This window comes from Procambarus clarkii, chromosome 58 (assembly GCF_040958095.1).
Source record: "Procambarus clarkii isolate CNS0578487 chromosome 58, FALCON_Pclarkii_2.0, whole genome shotgun sequence".
In the NCBI taxonomy this organism is placed as follows: Eukaryota; Metazoa; Arthropoda; class Malacostraca; order Decapoda; family Cambaridae; genus Procambarus; species Procambarus clarkii.
In genome coordinates, this window is record NC_091207.1 from 23,642,495 (window position 1) to 23,657,904 (window position 15,410).

The window sequence follows — 15,410 nt, forward strand, 5'->3', positions numbered from 1 at the left end:
GTTAAAGGATTCAGATTATGTCTCAATATCATGAACGAAAAAATAATTAATTCCATTCACTACAATTATTAATAAGAATTTGTATTTGTTTTTAACTATTGGAGTTAGAATAATGAAAATTTATGTACTATAGTCGATGAAATGGTTCTAAGACACACATCAAATTTAAATTGAATATCATTTACCATTTTTGACAATAATAAAACAAAATTGAATTCCACAAAACTTTCAAGGTATTTGTTGAAAACGAAAATAATGCGATTATTCTGCAGAATCAGGCCATATGTGTACAAATTTCTCTGCATATATGCTTATTTATTTCCAAATTATGTTCAATACACGACAATAACAAGAGAAATCTTTCCTTGTACCACCGTAAGCCCTAAACGTTTCAAGCCAATATAAAGGCATTCTCCAGGTGTCGAACACAGTACATTTTGGGGGGAAAATATATATTAGAGATAACTAATATAAATCCTGAAAATCAGGAAATGGCGAGATAGGAGAAACCCATAATTAGTAGTATCACAGCAGTGAACACCTCACAATGTCACTTAAATTATAAATCACAATAAAACAAAATAAACTCACCAGAACAACTTCTCCAGTGATAGCCTTGAGTGGGAGTGGAAACATTAATTGCCATAGAGACTTTAACATCAGAAATGCCGATAGAACAATGAGATGCACAAAGTCACATACCAGTAGCACATACTGGTACACCACCATTATTATTCCAACCATTTTCTGAAAATTAAATATGGATTACTTGGGCAATTCTTAATATAGATTTGGAGAGTGGATGTTATGCAAGGATAACAATGGTTTTAGGATACTGCATATGCATTCCTACGGTATAAGAGAAAGTTTCAACTGAAAAGTCCAAGTGCTGTGATTATACTATAACACCACTGCTATTACTTATAATTTATAACACTGCCACCGTTATTACCAAATTACAGTTAACTTACCACACACAGAGATCACACTAACGTGATGCATCAAATGAACAAATCCACAAGTTACAGTTAACTTAAACCGAATGCTGCCACCACCTTCATCTTAACAAAATTACATTCAATAATTACTGCGACTGGTGGCAAAGATTGCCAGTCACTGCTGGGTTGGTGATATTAATTTGCCATAGGTGGTGGGGCATCTTACTTGGCCAGCAGCCTAATGCAACTTGCCCCAACAATACACCGGCACACAGGACAGAAGGCAGAGAGCCCTCCTTGTACAAACAATTCTCTTCATGCCTTAATTTGACACTTTGATAATTACTCTAACATCTTGGAGGGAGGTAATTTAATATTTACTGTAATTAGTATCATCAACAAGCCAAGGGAGATGTCCAAGAATACTTGAATCTAGCTGCCTCTTATAAGACAGAAGTCAATTGATACACAGCAGATAAAGGCTTACAATTTAGTTTATTTCTGATTAGCACTGAAATCCTACACCATGTTTTCCTTAACAAGGCAAATATAGGGTGATGCTTAAGACATTAGAATATAAGGACACGTACTCACTCACTCAATATACAGATGTGATTCAATTGACAGTAGTCACCAGATGTAAGCTTCCCTCCCTGCAATGCCCCAAAGACCCCCACACACCCAACCAAGTTTAGGACCCAATCACACTGACTAAAAATCCATCTTCTATGGCTCATGCCCTAAGTTCTCCTGCCCTGGGAAATTGAGGTCTTCAATATTTCCATGGGACTTCAAACATAAGGCTTGTGACTCATCAGAAAGCAATTAGCACACCAAACCCCTCTGGGACATTATAAGAGGGGGGTATCTAAAGCCCTACCGCTATAGTGTGTTAAGAAGCACATCAACAAACTGAAAAAGGTACAAAGACATGCAACGAAATGGTTTCCAGAAATGAAAGACAAGAGCTACGAGGAGAGGTTAGAGGCATTAAATGTGCCAAACTAGAAGATAGAAGAATAAAAAAAAGAGACAATATGATCACTATGTACAAAACAGTAATAGGAATTGACAAAATTGATAAAGAATTCTTGAGATCTGGAACTTGAAGAACAAGAGGTCACAGATTTAAGCTAAATAAACAAAGTTACCCCCCCTCCCCCCCAAAAAATTGAAAATTCATATTTACAGAGTGGATCGAACCTGGAATTCGAGATTGTGCGTCAACACCGAACCTGCCTGTACTACCAGGACCCCTTTTAATTATCTAATTGTAGAAGAGGGAAATTCCTCACTACTACTACCAAAGAATATATCTAACACTACATACACTACTATTCAAATAATGAAGACCAAACCACAAACCAGAAGATGGAGAAACGACTCCATCGTTTTTGTGTCATTTCTCCATCTTGTGTGGTTTGGTCATCATATCCTTCAGCCACGTTATTGTGAATCATTGTCTGCCTACTCTTCATGTAGATGGTCTTGAAGCACAATTCAGATGCAATTATTATCTATACTCACCAGAGGGCCACCATCTCTTGTGGCATCAATTGGACAGGAAGGTGGCTGCTTGTCAGTACACAGTAACTGATCACATAGTACTATACTTACACCATATGCCATACTCAAAAATAAATCAGATCCATCAAATAAGCATGAAGCCAAGTGGGAGCGTAGCTCTTCAAGCACAGAACTACACAGGGTTGTGCACAGCAAGACAGGGCCACCCCAAAGTTACTGTCTAATATTAGCATCGTCATTCAGCAAGCCCTTATATGGTCTTCATAAGCACTTACAAGATGGGAATGACTCAATACAATCTTATCTAAGATTACTCAAGATCATTGGACTTTGACCACTAAACTATAAACCTAACGTATTTGCCGACTTGTTCTTCATTTTCATTATCATTAAACCATGCTGTATAATCAGAAAAATGTCATCTTTAAAATAGTTATCGATTTTTTTTTTTTGCATAAATCTAAAAAGGTAATTTCATCTTGCCATGCAGTCTTAACTATAATAGTAGCCTGCACCGAGATCCATGTCTCTCACAAATGATTAATTTCTACAAACTTCTTATAATACTCAATTTTAAAGAAATAAAATTAGTCGCTTATGTATACAATGAGAAATTGGAGCAATTTGATTGTTAATACAAACACAATGTTATTAACATTAATAGGGCAATTTAGTGAAAATGAGAAATTATATTGGCATTATATTTCTAGATAGTTACTAGTTGTAGTAGCATAGAGTACTGAATACTATGGTGAGGAAATTATGTACTGTATTTCATCATTTTAATTTTGAATAAGGTATAGGTCAAGCAAATTTTCCCTTCATTAGGAAGGGAGTTCCACATACTGTACTGTTATGGGCCCCATTATGGTGTACAGTATTTGCATGGTGTACTTGCATAAAAATAATCTGACTAGGAATACCAAGGAGATAATTATTTCTAGTGTGATGTTCAAGAGTTACATCCATCCAAGAAGACTTTGAAATCAAGACTAATATTGAGGAATTAGAATTGAAGTGAATATTGGCTTTTTGATAGTCTAAATAAATAGCACAAGAGAATGTGTGGAGCAAGTGATCTTTAGCATATTTTTGGGTTTGAATGGTTGTACATTGTCCGAAGACAGAATTTGTCACAACTTCGATATCTGATTTCTGCTAGGTGATGAAGGGCTTAAGGTAGTTTGGCGAGACTGAAGCCCATGCAAAGATACCAGAAGTTAGATAGGGATGTATTAGTGAGTAATAAAATGTTAAGAAGAGTAAAATGGAGGAAATATATTTTTTAAGGTATGCCAACTGTTTGGGAAACATTTTTTTTTCATTATGTGCTGTATGCGAGTACTAAAATAGTTCTGTATGTGAGTACTGTACTGTACTGTACTAAAATAAAGTACAGAGGAACCTTGGGTGACGAGCAGCCCCATCTACGAGCATTTCAGGTAGCGAGTAAGCCACTCGCAGAAAATGTGTCTCGAATGACGAGCTTCCACTCTGTTAACAAGAAAACCACGTGGTGCTACCTAGCGTTTTCGCTGGTTCTCGGACACCTCTGACGACAGTGCTGTTGTTTTGCAGGACGAGCGTTTCACATGACGAGCTCGGTGCTGGAATGGATTAAATTAGTTAACCAAGGCACCACTGTACACCACTGTACTATTTATGTATCGGCCTGAGAATCTTCCTTCACTTTTACTGTCAATTTTATGTTATTTATATGGTTAAATGATTAGGTGAACAGGCTCATTAGGTGATGGGAAAGTGCTCAACCATTTACGTCCTGCCTGGGATTCAAACCCAGAATTCCTAATTGTGAGTTGAGAACAAACCTAACCTAACCCTGTCTATACAGTATACCTAGGTCATAAAAGTATGTGTGTGTATGTCTGATACCATACTACTTGTGTAAAGGAGGAAATGTATATATTTATCTCTCAGAATGTTCGGTAATACGTTTATTGCTTGTGATGTGTGTCTATGTATGTATTAACACGATGTACTGAACGGGGTGAGAATAGCTTGAGCTACCTTGAGGTTACCTTGAGGTGCTTCCGGGGCTTAGCGTTCCCGCGGCCCGGTCGTCAACCAGGTCTCCTGGTTGCCGGACTGATCAACCAGGCTGTTGGACGCGGCTACCTCATCCCTTTGTGTGTATTTTACCTCAATAAACTTATTTCAATTTCAATTTCAACCTAACCAAACCATATCCATGGTTAATAAATACTGTTCAAATAATTAGGAAAAAACAAAAAACCTACGTGCAAAAAAACTTCAAGATTTCACCACACCCTGGCAACCCTCAGTGTCACAGCTGCCATAATCCAGTCACAACATTTTGAAGTGGACCAAATCACAGAAAGCAATGTGCTTTTTTTTTTTAAGTAACTGAAGAATCAGCTGAACAATGAATTTTCACAGTCTGAGAATTAGGGTAGGGTAAAAAACGTGGAAAGTTTTACCTGTCTATGTCATTGCTACTTTTTAAACCGAACTCTACCCAATCTAATGACAACAAGGGATAAAATTTTGTTTTATATACAATGCATGTGCATGATGTTACTATGACATCATAATTTTAATGCCAGCACAGGTTTTGGTTTCAATTTAAGGATTAGGCATGTCGGAGACTGGCTCACTGGTAACTTCATTACTTGGATAAAGGCCCATGTAGGCCTGTGTTATTCAAATACTGGAACAAATTAAGCTGAATAGATTTGAATTAGCAATTATTTCATGCATCCTTTATCCAAATAACACATAACCCTTTGAGTCTATACATAATGAAGTCACAAATTTGTTATTCAGACAAGTCTCCAGTCACTCCCAATATGGTACAGCTATACTGTACTGTGCTTTTTTGCAAGATGCTCTCAAAGTTACGTGAAAAATACAAACAAAACCCAATAAATCTCTAGAAGTTATCAACCACATTATGTCATGTACAGTATGTATTTGAGTGCAGTTTTGAAAACCAAACATTAGACCATATTAAATGAACAAATCAACAAGGGCCGTGACGAGGATTGATGCATCACGCAATTGTGATTTCTGTGTGTAGTGTTAGACAATATTCATCACTTTATAGGCATATTAGAGAAGTGCCTGAATGAACCAATTGACCTTATATTACTATACTGTATTACTCTACGTTGTTATGTTCCAAACAAAATATTATGAGAGTCCAGTTGCTCTTCCAAACTACACCCTGTATTTCTATAATTTATTAATTTCTATTTCCATTATGTTATTAATGTAAATAAACTACTGTACTATTGCTACAATGCCTGACTTCATATTGTAATAGTCTATGCCTGTCATCCTTAAGAATCATCTTTATTGCTTATTTTCTTATTTTCCATAACCGTTCTCACTGTTCGCTTATTTCTCCTTTAGTATTAGAGTTTTACCCCTTCACGCCTTGGGTTAAATTTTATGTCTATTTTATATAATTTTGGTATATCTATTTTATATATGTCTAACATTCTTAAACCTATATTATTTGCTGATGATACTACCCTTGTCTACTCAGACCCCAACACCCCACACATTAAATAATGTTGTCAATAATGAATTAGAGAAGTCCACTTATGGATGTCAACCAACAATCTTTCATTAAACATAGAAAAGACCTACTACAGGACATCCTATTTTGCAGCAAATCAACAAATGCAATTCAGCTTCAGAGAATGTTAATATCAGCAATAAAAATTATGAAAAGTTCCTTGGCCTATACTTAGAAAAAAGACTCAACTTCAGAACCCTCATACAACAGATATCCAAGAACATTTCAAACACAGTTGGTATACTCTTTAAAATCACATATTATGTTCCCCCACTCTGCTCTCCTCTCATTATACTATGCACTAATCTGTCCCTATCTAACATACAGTATCTATGCATGGGGTTAAACCACTGCAAACTACCTCAAGCCCATCATCACCCAGCAAAAACCTCCTATCAGAACATTACCAAACTCTGTTTTCAGACAACACTCAGCCCTCCCTGTTTAAATCCCTAAACATGCTAAACATAAACTCACTCCACACATTCTCTTGTGCCATTTACATTTACAAAATCTTGTTCTTAAATGCAAACCATTCTGAAACTCTTCCTGGACAGATGTAATAGGACCCATAATCATCACACCAGAAATATACATCTCTTTGATATTCCCAGAGTTAAACTTAATCTGTGTAAATACTCTATGAAAATAAAGGGACCTAGTCTATGGAACTCAATCCCTAACGAACTGAAAAGCTGTCCAACTTTTGCCTTATTAAACAATAAAACCAAAAAGTACCTAATTTCATCTTCATAGTTTCCTACCTAGTGCTTTAAACTCGCACTGTATCTTGTGCTACCCAATCCCCCAATATATGTACCCAAGCCATACAACTTCACCATTGTAATCATTGCTATCATCTTATATCATGACTGTTATATTAAATGCATATTTTACTGCATTATACCTTGAAATAATTCTCAAATTATATTACTGTACAATGTACCTGTTTATAACCCAGAAATTTTATTTTAATGTACCTATTAATCTTTGCCAAATTTTCTTACAATGTACTTGTTAAAAAAAAAATCAATTTTGCAAGGAATTACAGTACCTACTTAAAATTATCTGTTAGATTAAAAACTTGCCCGAAACGCTATGCGTGCTAGTGGCTTTACAAGAATGTAAAAACATCAATGCTATGTACTCTCACAAACCCAATGTACCTTTTTATATATATATAAATAAATAAAATAAATAAATATATGTCTATACAGCTGGAAAAGATCATCAGGGCAAATGGCGGGAGGGGGGGACATTGGACAAGCCGCCAGCTTCCTGTCCTCGTCGAGGCCACTAGTATTAGTGGCCCTAAAGGTAATTTGTTCTCTTTTGTGTGTGTAAAAGTACAATTGTACATTACTCTTTATTTGTACACACATTCTTTAAAATATACATTGTATTGTATCGTAACCCTAGCCTAGGGCCCTGACAGCTGAGTGGACAGCACTCAGGACTCTTAGTCCCAAGGTTACGAGTTCGATCCCAGGCAGAGGCAGATACAAAGGGGCAGTTTCTTTCACCCTAATGCTCCTGTTCACCTAGTAGTAAATAGGTACCTGGGAGTTAAAGACAGCTGTTACGGGCTGCTTCCTGATGATGTGGCCTGGTCGAGGACCGGGCCTCGGGGATGCTAAACCCCGAAATCAGCTCAAGAAGATAGGCTAGCCTAAGGATGGTAGCATAATGGCTTTTCTCTATTTAGATGAAAACAATGACCAGTGCTCGCAAAAAAAAAAAAATACGTTATCATACATGATAGCATCACCCATAACACAGCATCCCCCCCCCCCACCTCCCAGCATCTATCTCATCATTAACCTGTAAACTAACTCTCGCCAATTTCAACTAACATGCTGCTGCACATTTTCCAAAATGGTCCAATTTACCAAAACACACATCCAAAAATATATAACCGACCGACACATACAAGTTTTAATAACCCAAGTTATACCATATGTGTATTACATATATATGGCTTAAGCCTTCAAAAACAACAAAATATGGGTGAAAAAGGGCTGCGGGACTTGACCTTACCAAGACAGGTGGAGGAGGAGGAGGACAGACAGACAGGAGAGCACCACCAAGCTGTCGTCTACGTCACAGACAGACGTGACGGGCCTTAAGTACAATGACTCAACAACCCAACTTCAAGTTCAAGTTCAAGTATGTTTAATGAGACAAGAAAAAATAAATTCATCTCAAAGGGATAGAGTAGCTTAGGCTATTTCTATAATCTTACAACCCAACTATCCAATTCTACCCACAGCTTTTCTTAATTAATTCCGGCTATATGTAGAGCCCAAATTAAAAAAAGATAGTTTGTAATATATATATAAATATATATATATATATATATATATATATATATATATATATTACAAATTATGTTTTTTAATGTGTAACTACATACATATACGCATAACTACACTAGACATGTGTAACATGTGGCCGGAATATCTGAGTGGTCGTTATCATGCAGTGACCTCACTCACATCAAGGGGGGTATAAGAGGTACTTTTTGTACTTTGTGACTATTTCGTACGCGCTCCAATATTGGGAGGGAGGGGATTATCAGGTGGAAGTGCTAAGCCATTACGACTACAGCACATGGAAGGGGTCAGGATAAGAATTTGGGATGGGACGGGGTGAAGGAATAGTGGGAGATATTATTCATTCTTCTTGTTGTGCCTATAGAGTTTGCTGGTGCAGGGTTAATAATGGATAGTGATCACGGTGGTGGTGGTGGGTAGGGGTATAAGACCTTCCATCCCATGGAACCCTTCCATCCCATTCCCCTACCCCCATCCCCCTGTTCCATGAAGGGCTAAGTAGCCCAGGGTTGCCAGATCTAAATTGCTGAAAGTAGGGAGCTGACGCTCTAAAAGTAGCGAATTTGAAATATGAGTAGCCCAATTTTTTTTTAGTGAATGATATGGGTTTCAAAGTAATATATTTTGATATATAGAGTACACTACACGATGTTAATTGTTTTATTAATATTATTTCTGCACATACACACACACATTATATATATATATATATATATATATATATATATATATATATATATATATATATATATATATATATATATATATATATATATATATATATATATATTCAGATTCAGATTCAGATTCAGATGTTTATTCAGGTAAGGTATATACATACAAGTGATGTTACATTAATGGATTGATATATAGATAGAGCTAGTACATACAATGCCTAAAGCCACTATTACGCAATGCGTTTCGGGCAAGAAAAACATTAATATCTAGAACTTAATACTAATTGAGCATAAAGAATAAAAGATGTTGAGAACAAATACAAATAAAGATAAAAAAAAAGGGGGAACATGACTGAAAAAGCAGCACAAATACAATAGGTTGACAAACAGTGTTGATTAAAAAAAAAGAAAAAAAAAGAAAATAACAGACATGGGTTGACAATAGAGGAGTGAGGTAGATTACAGGGAATTTATTAGGTAGTGTTTAGTTTTTATCTTAAACTGGTTGAGAGAGGTACAGTCTTTAACATGGTTGGGAAGGTCATTCCACATTCTGGGCCCCTTGATTTGCAGAGCATTTCTAGTTTGATTAAGACGTACTCTAGGAATATCAAAACTGTATTTATTTCTGGTGTGGTGCTCATGGGTTCTGTTACAACCTTCTATGAAGCTTTTAAGATCAGGATTGGCATTATAGTTTAGCGTTTTATATATGTATAATACACATGAGAGAATGTGCAGTGACTTAATATCTAACATATTAAGAGATTTGAGTAGGGGTACCGAGTGATGTCTGGGGCCAGAGTTGGATATTGTTCTAATAGCGGCTTTGTGTTGGGTAATTAGAGGACGTAAGTGATTTTGGGTAGTAGAACCCCAAGCACAAATACCATAGTTGAGATAAGGATAGATAAGGGAGTAATAGAGAGTCACCAGAGCAGGGCGTGGTACATAATATCTGATCTTAGAAAGAATGCCCACAGTTTTTGAAACTTTTTTTGATATATTTAGAATGTGTCCCTGGAAATTCAGCTTGTGGTCAATGAGAATGCCAAGGAATTTGCCATCTAATTTGTTACAAATTTGGGTATTGTTTATTTTGAGATTTATAAGACTAGAGGATTTATTGCCAAACAGAATATAGAAGGTTTTGTCAATGTTAAGGGTGAGTTTGTTGGCAGTTAGCCAAAGATGGACTTTATTTAGCTCAGTATTTACTGTGGCATTTAGAGCAAGAGGGTCAGGACTGGAGTAAATGAAGGTTGTGTCGTCAGCAAATAGAATTGGTTTGAGGTGTTGGGAGGCATTTGGAAGGTCATTAATGTAGATGAGAAAGAGGAGAGGGCCAAGTATGCTGTATATATATATATATATATATATATATATATATATATATATATATATATATATATATATATATATATATATATATATATATATATATATATATATATATATATATATATATATATATATATATCGTTGGACGACATATTCGACCTCGAGACACAAAAGAAGGTCACCACCAAAGACACCTTACAAGCAGAACTTATTGCAGAAGGACGAAAGATTCGTGGCAACTACAGAAGCACCATACTGTCCCCCGAGCTTAAAGCGGCAGCTAAAAGCCTTTGTGAGAACAAGGAGATAGTCGTCAGGAGAGGTGACAATTAAGTCACCAATATATGTCATTCTTGAAATAGAGGAATATCTGGCGAAAATGAACCTCATATTCTCTAACCAAACTAAATTCCAAAGGGTAACGAAGGACACTACAGCCGAATTGAAAGCAAAGGTTAACAGATTGATCGAAACTGTGAACGCCAAAAAATCCGGACTCCACCTGCCAAAGATTATTGGGGAATACAAACCTGGGTATGCGTATGGAAATGTCAAGACACACAAGCCTGGAAACCCACTTAGGCCAATCATCAGCCAGATACCCACACCCACGTACAGACTGGCAAAGGGACTCAACGGCTTGCTGACCCCTTATGTCCCTTGCGGCTTCAGCCTGAAATCTCCAAAGGAATTTGTTGACTTACTGCGGGGAACACAGGCTGCAGGGATAAGAGCCTCGTTGGACGTAGATTCACTGTTTACCAACGTACCTGTGGATGAAACAATCGGGATGATAGCCGACAGAGTGTATCATGATCCGACCTGTACTCCTCTTGACATAGCAGAAAACATTCTAAGGAAACTACTCCAAGCTTATGAACAAATCCACAAGGGCCGTGACGAGGATTCGAACCTACGTCCGGGAGCATCCCAGACACTGCCTGTGTCTGGGATGCATCCCAGACACTGCCTGTGTCTGGGATGCTCCCGGACGCAGGTTCGAATCCTTGTCACGGCCCTTGTGGATTTGTTCATTTGATGGATCACGTTAGTGTGATCTCTGTGTTTGTACTCCAAGCTTGTAATAAAGAGGCACCCTTCTTGAGTCCGGATGGGCACATGTATAAGCAAGTAGATGGGGTCGCCATGGGTTCTCCCCTAGGTGTCCTGTTTGCGAACTTCTACATGGGTACCAACGAACAGAAGGTCTTAGTCGACATGAACTTGAAACCGGCCATATACTGCAGGCATGTTGACGACATTTTTACACAGGTACCTGATGTCAGACATCTGCAGGAGCTGAAAGAGGCATTTGAGCGGAATTCTGTGTTGCGTTTCACTTACGAGATGGAGAAGGATGGGAAGCTGCCCTTTCTAGATGTAACGGTCATGGAAAGGAACGGAGGTTTCCACACTGCAGTCTACACTAAGAAAACAAACATAGGAATGTGCCTCAATGCCAACAGTGACTGCCCAGACAGGTACAAGTGGAGTGTTGTTAACGCTTATGTCGACCGTGCTCTCAGCCACAGCTCAGGATGGAAGCAAGTCGATGAAGAACTCTGTAGGGTAAGGCAGGTCCTAGTCAACAACGGCTTCTCCAATGGTTTCGTTGAAGACATCATAAGAAGGAAGGTGAAACGCCATGCAACCTCTGAAGAGACAACTAACACAACACCTTTACCCCCTATTAGACTATTTTACAGGAACTTCTTTTCCACAACTCATAAAATGGAGGAAAGGGTCCTGAAAGATATTGTTGATAGGAACGTTATCCCTACAGACAAAAATCAGAAGATACAATTGACGATTTACTATAAAACAAAAAAAAACGGCCAACCTACTCATGAGAAACTCTCCAGACACAGAGTAGAACGCTTTAAAAGAGACCAACGTCGTCTATGCCTTCAAATGCCCACTTGGGAACTGTAAGCCTCAAAGAACTCAGTATATAGGCAAGACAACAACATCTCTTTCCAATCGATTAACGATGCATAAGCAACATCATTAAGGAACATTAAGGAACATATAATCTCTTCCCACAACCAGACCATCACCAGAGAAATCTTAACAAACAACACAGAAATCATCGATAGATACAGCGATAGCAGGCGGCTTGACATCCGCGAGGCACAACACATCAAGAAGTCAACACCAGCAATCAACAGCCAATTAATGCACAACTATATTCTACCCACTTCAAGACTCCGCACCAATATAGAAGCATCAAGAAATATGGGCCAATAGGCCCTTTGCAGTTACTTCCATCCTTACCTTTTATTTATCCAATTTATACCCATTGTTTCGTGTTCTATCTTGTGTTGAAAGTTTTGTTCACCTCATCCAAAACTTTTGTAACATATCACCTCACCCAAATGCGGGTATATAAGATGAAAGCTGTTTAAATGATAGCATAGAACTCTGTTTAGTGTTTACAGGTTATAGTTGTGTGTATGTAAACTAAAGTCTTTGAAAATGTAATAAGTTATAACGAAACGCGTTCAAGTGTCGCGTAAGACTAGAAATAAAAATTAATTTTGGAGAATTGATTTTTCAATTACCATCGACAGTGAAAAGAAACATAAGAAATATTGAGAAAATTCGTGTTAGAATTATTAATCTTACTTTTTCGGTCATATTTAATAATACATGTTTACAAGAAAGACTGCTACCAAAATATACTAATATATATATGCATACATACATACATATATATATATATATATATATATATATATATATATATATATATATATATATATATATATATATATATATATAATATATATATATATATTGTCATATTCGTAATCACGTGTTTATTTTCGTGATATACACACACACACACACATATATATATATATATATATATATATATATATATATATATATATATATATATATATATATATATATATATATATATTATTAAATATGACCGAAAAAGTAAGATTAATAATTCTAACACGAATTTTCTCAATCTTTCGTACATTACGCTTCACTGTTGGAGGTAAATAAAAAATCAATTCTCCAAAATTCATTTTTATTTCTAGTCTGACGCGACACGGGCGCGTTTCGTAAAACTTATTACATTTTCAAAGACTTTAGTTCACAAATACACAACTGAATAGAACTTACGTATCTCCGATTTTATATCTACATTTGAGTGAGGTGGAAGGGGTGATGTGGCATTAACACAAGACAGAACAAAATGTGGTATTAATAGGGTATTAATTTCATCAACACAAGACAGAACAAGAGTATTAATAGGGTATTGATGAAATTATTATTTTCCATATTTTTTTATACAGAAATAACCATATTTTTTCCCATCACAGGCGTGACATCTATATAGTAAGTATATAAAAACCCACTCGGATGCGAATGGAACGTTGTGTGAAGATTTCAAACCAATTGGTGAAGAACTATTATACCCTATTATTAATAGGGTATAATAGGTTGATGAAATTAATACCCTATTAATACCACATTTTGTTCTGTCTTGTGTTAATGCCACATCACCCCTTCCACCTCACTCAAATGTAGATATAAAATCGGAGATACGTAAGTTCTATTCAGTTGTGTATTTGTGAACTAAAGTCTTTGAAAATGTAATAAGTTTTACGAAACGCGCCCGTGTCGCATCAGACTAGAAATAAAAATGAATTTTGGAGAATTGATTTTTTATTTACCTCCAACAGTGAAGCGTAATGTACGAAAGATTGAGAAAATTCGTGTTAGAATTATTAATCTTACTTTTTCGGTCATATTTAATAATATATGTCTACAGGAAAGACTGCTACCAAAATATACTAATATATATATATATATATATATATATATATATATATATATATATATATATATATATATATATATATATATATATATATATATATATATATATATATTGATTTTTTGCCGCCAGAGGTGGATAGTTCATTTAGCATCCCCTATTCAACCAGTGAGTGGTAGTTTGTTGTGCACCCCGAACCCCGACCAGTTGTGTAAGCGGACCCCGACCAGTTGTGTAACTGCAAGCCAAGCATGAATGAACCGAACAAAGCCTCTGAAGCACAACCATGCACCAACCGAAGCCCGACCATGCACAAGGGTTTTGTACATGTAGATAGCACACGAGAATGTGTAGAGTGAGTATATGTTTAGCATGTTGAGGGACTTGAACAGAGGGGCTGTGAGTTAGGTTCTTTTAATTGCCTTATACAATTTAACGAATAAAAAGGTTTTCGTGCCTTACCATCTTTATATTATGATAATCGCGACATATCTGCATTAAAATCAGTGTGCAATTCCGGTTTTGGCCTCCACCGTCTTCTCACTTGTTCCCTTGTAACTCACTTGTAACACTTGTATGCTGTGCTTCCTATTTTAACCTGCTATGTTAAATGGGATTCTTGTACTATGATTTGTTTATTTGTACTCACTGAATTTGTGCGCCCCTTGAGGGACTTCAAGTAGAGGGGGGGGGGGGGGTAGACATAGCCTTTTTTAATGTCTCAATAAACATACTTGAACTTGAAGTGGACTTTAATGTTATTTCGGCAGCTTTATTTCCTTAGTTTCCGAGCTGTTTTCTTTACCGTGTATGTTGTAATAGAGTATTCCTATATTTACAGTTGTTTCTCCCTGTGAAGATTATTAAACAATGGTGATTATAAGGGAGCGGAAGTTCAGCCTGGCCAGGGCCGCCAGCAGCCCTTGGGCCTGTAGCGAGTAAACTTATACTCGCTCCATTATCTCATCATCTTAATGGCATAACTAACTACACAAGCTATAATCCTATCCCTATTTACAGGTAACGGTTTTTCCACCCGCCTATCTTACTGTGAGGTGTAGTCACCGTTTATAAGCCAGCGAATTGAGAATAGCAAAAAGTTTACCACTTACGGGCTATTCATGCCCGTGCCACCTCTTGGGTGGCTAAATCTTTATCAATCAATCAATCGAATAGCAAACACACAACCTCACCATTTGGTCACCACTTGGTCCGGGAGACATCTCCCGTCACGCA

At 36.7% G+C, this 15,410-nt stretch overlaps 1 protein-coding gene across 4 annotated transcripts in view; it reads right to left on the minus strand.

The window, feature by feature from the left end:
• Positions 1 to 8,188, minus strand: part of LOC123767911 (epidermal retinol dehydrogenase 2) — a 28,850-nt gene extending 20,662 nt beyond the window's left edge. Inside the window, exons 1-3 of one of the 4 annotated variants that reach the window (XM_045758021.2) lie at positions 8,065 to 8,145; positions 3,989 to 4,072; positions 592 to 747 (exon numbers count right to left, since the gene is read on the minus strand). In XM_045758021.2, the coding sequence (XP_045613977.1) occupies positions 592 to 744 (153 nt within the window). In that variant the 5' untranslated portion in view covers positions 745 to 747; positions 3,989 to 4,072; positions 8,065 to 8,145. Of the gene's footprint in view, positions 1 to 591; positions 748 to 2,465; positions 2,715 to 3,988; positions 4,073 to 8,064 lie in introns of those variants that run through there. The other 3 variants (XM_045758022.2, XM_045758020.2, XM_045758018.2) reach the window with 3 other exon arrangements.
• Positions 8,189 to 15,410: the final 7,222 nt, after the last annotated feature.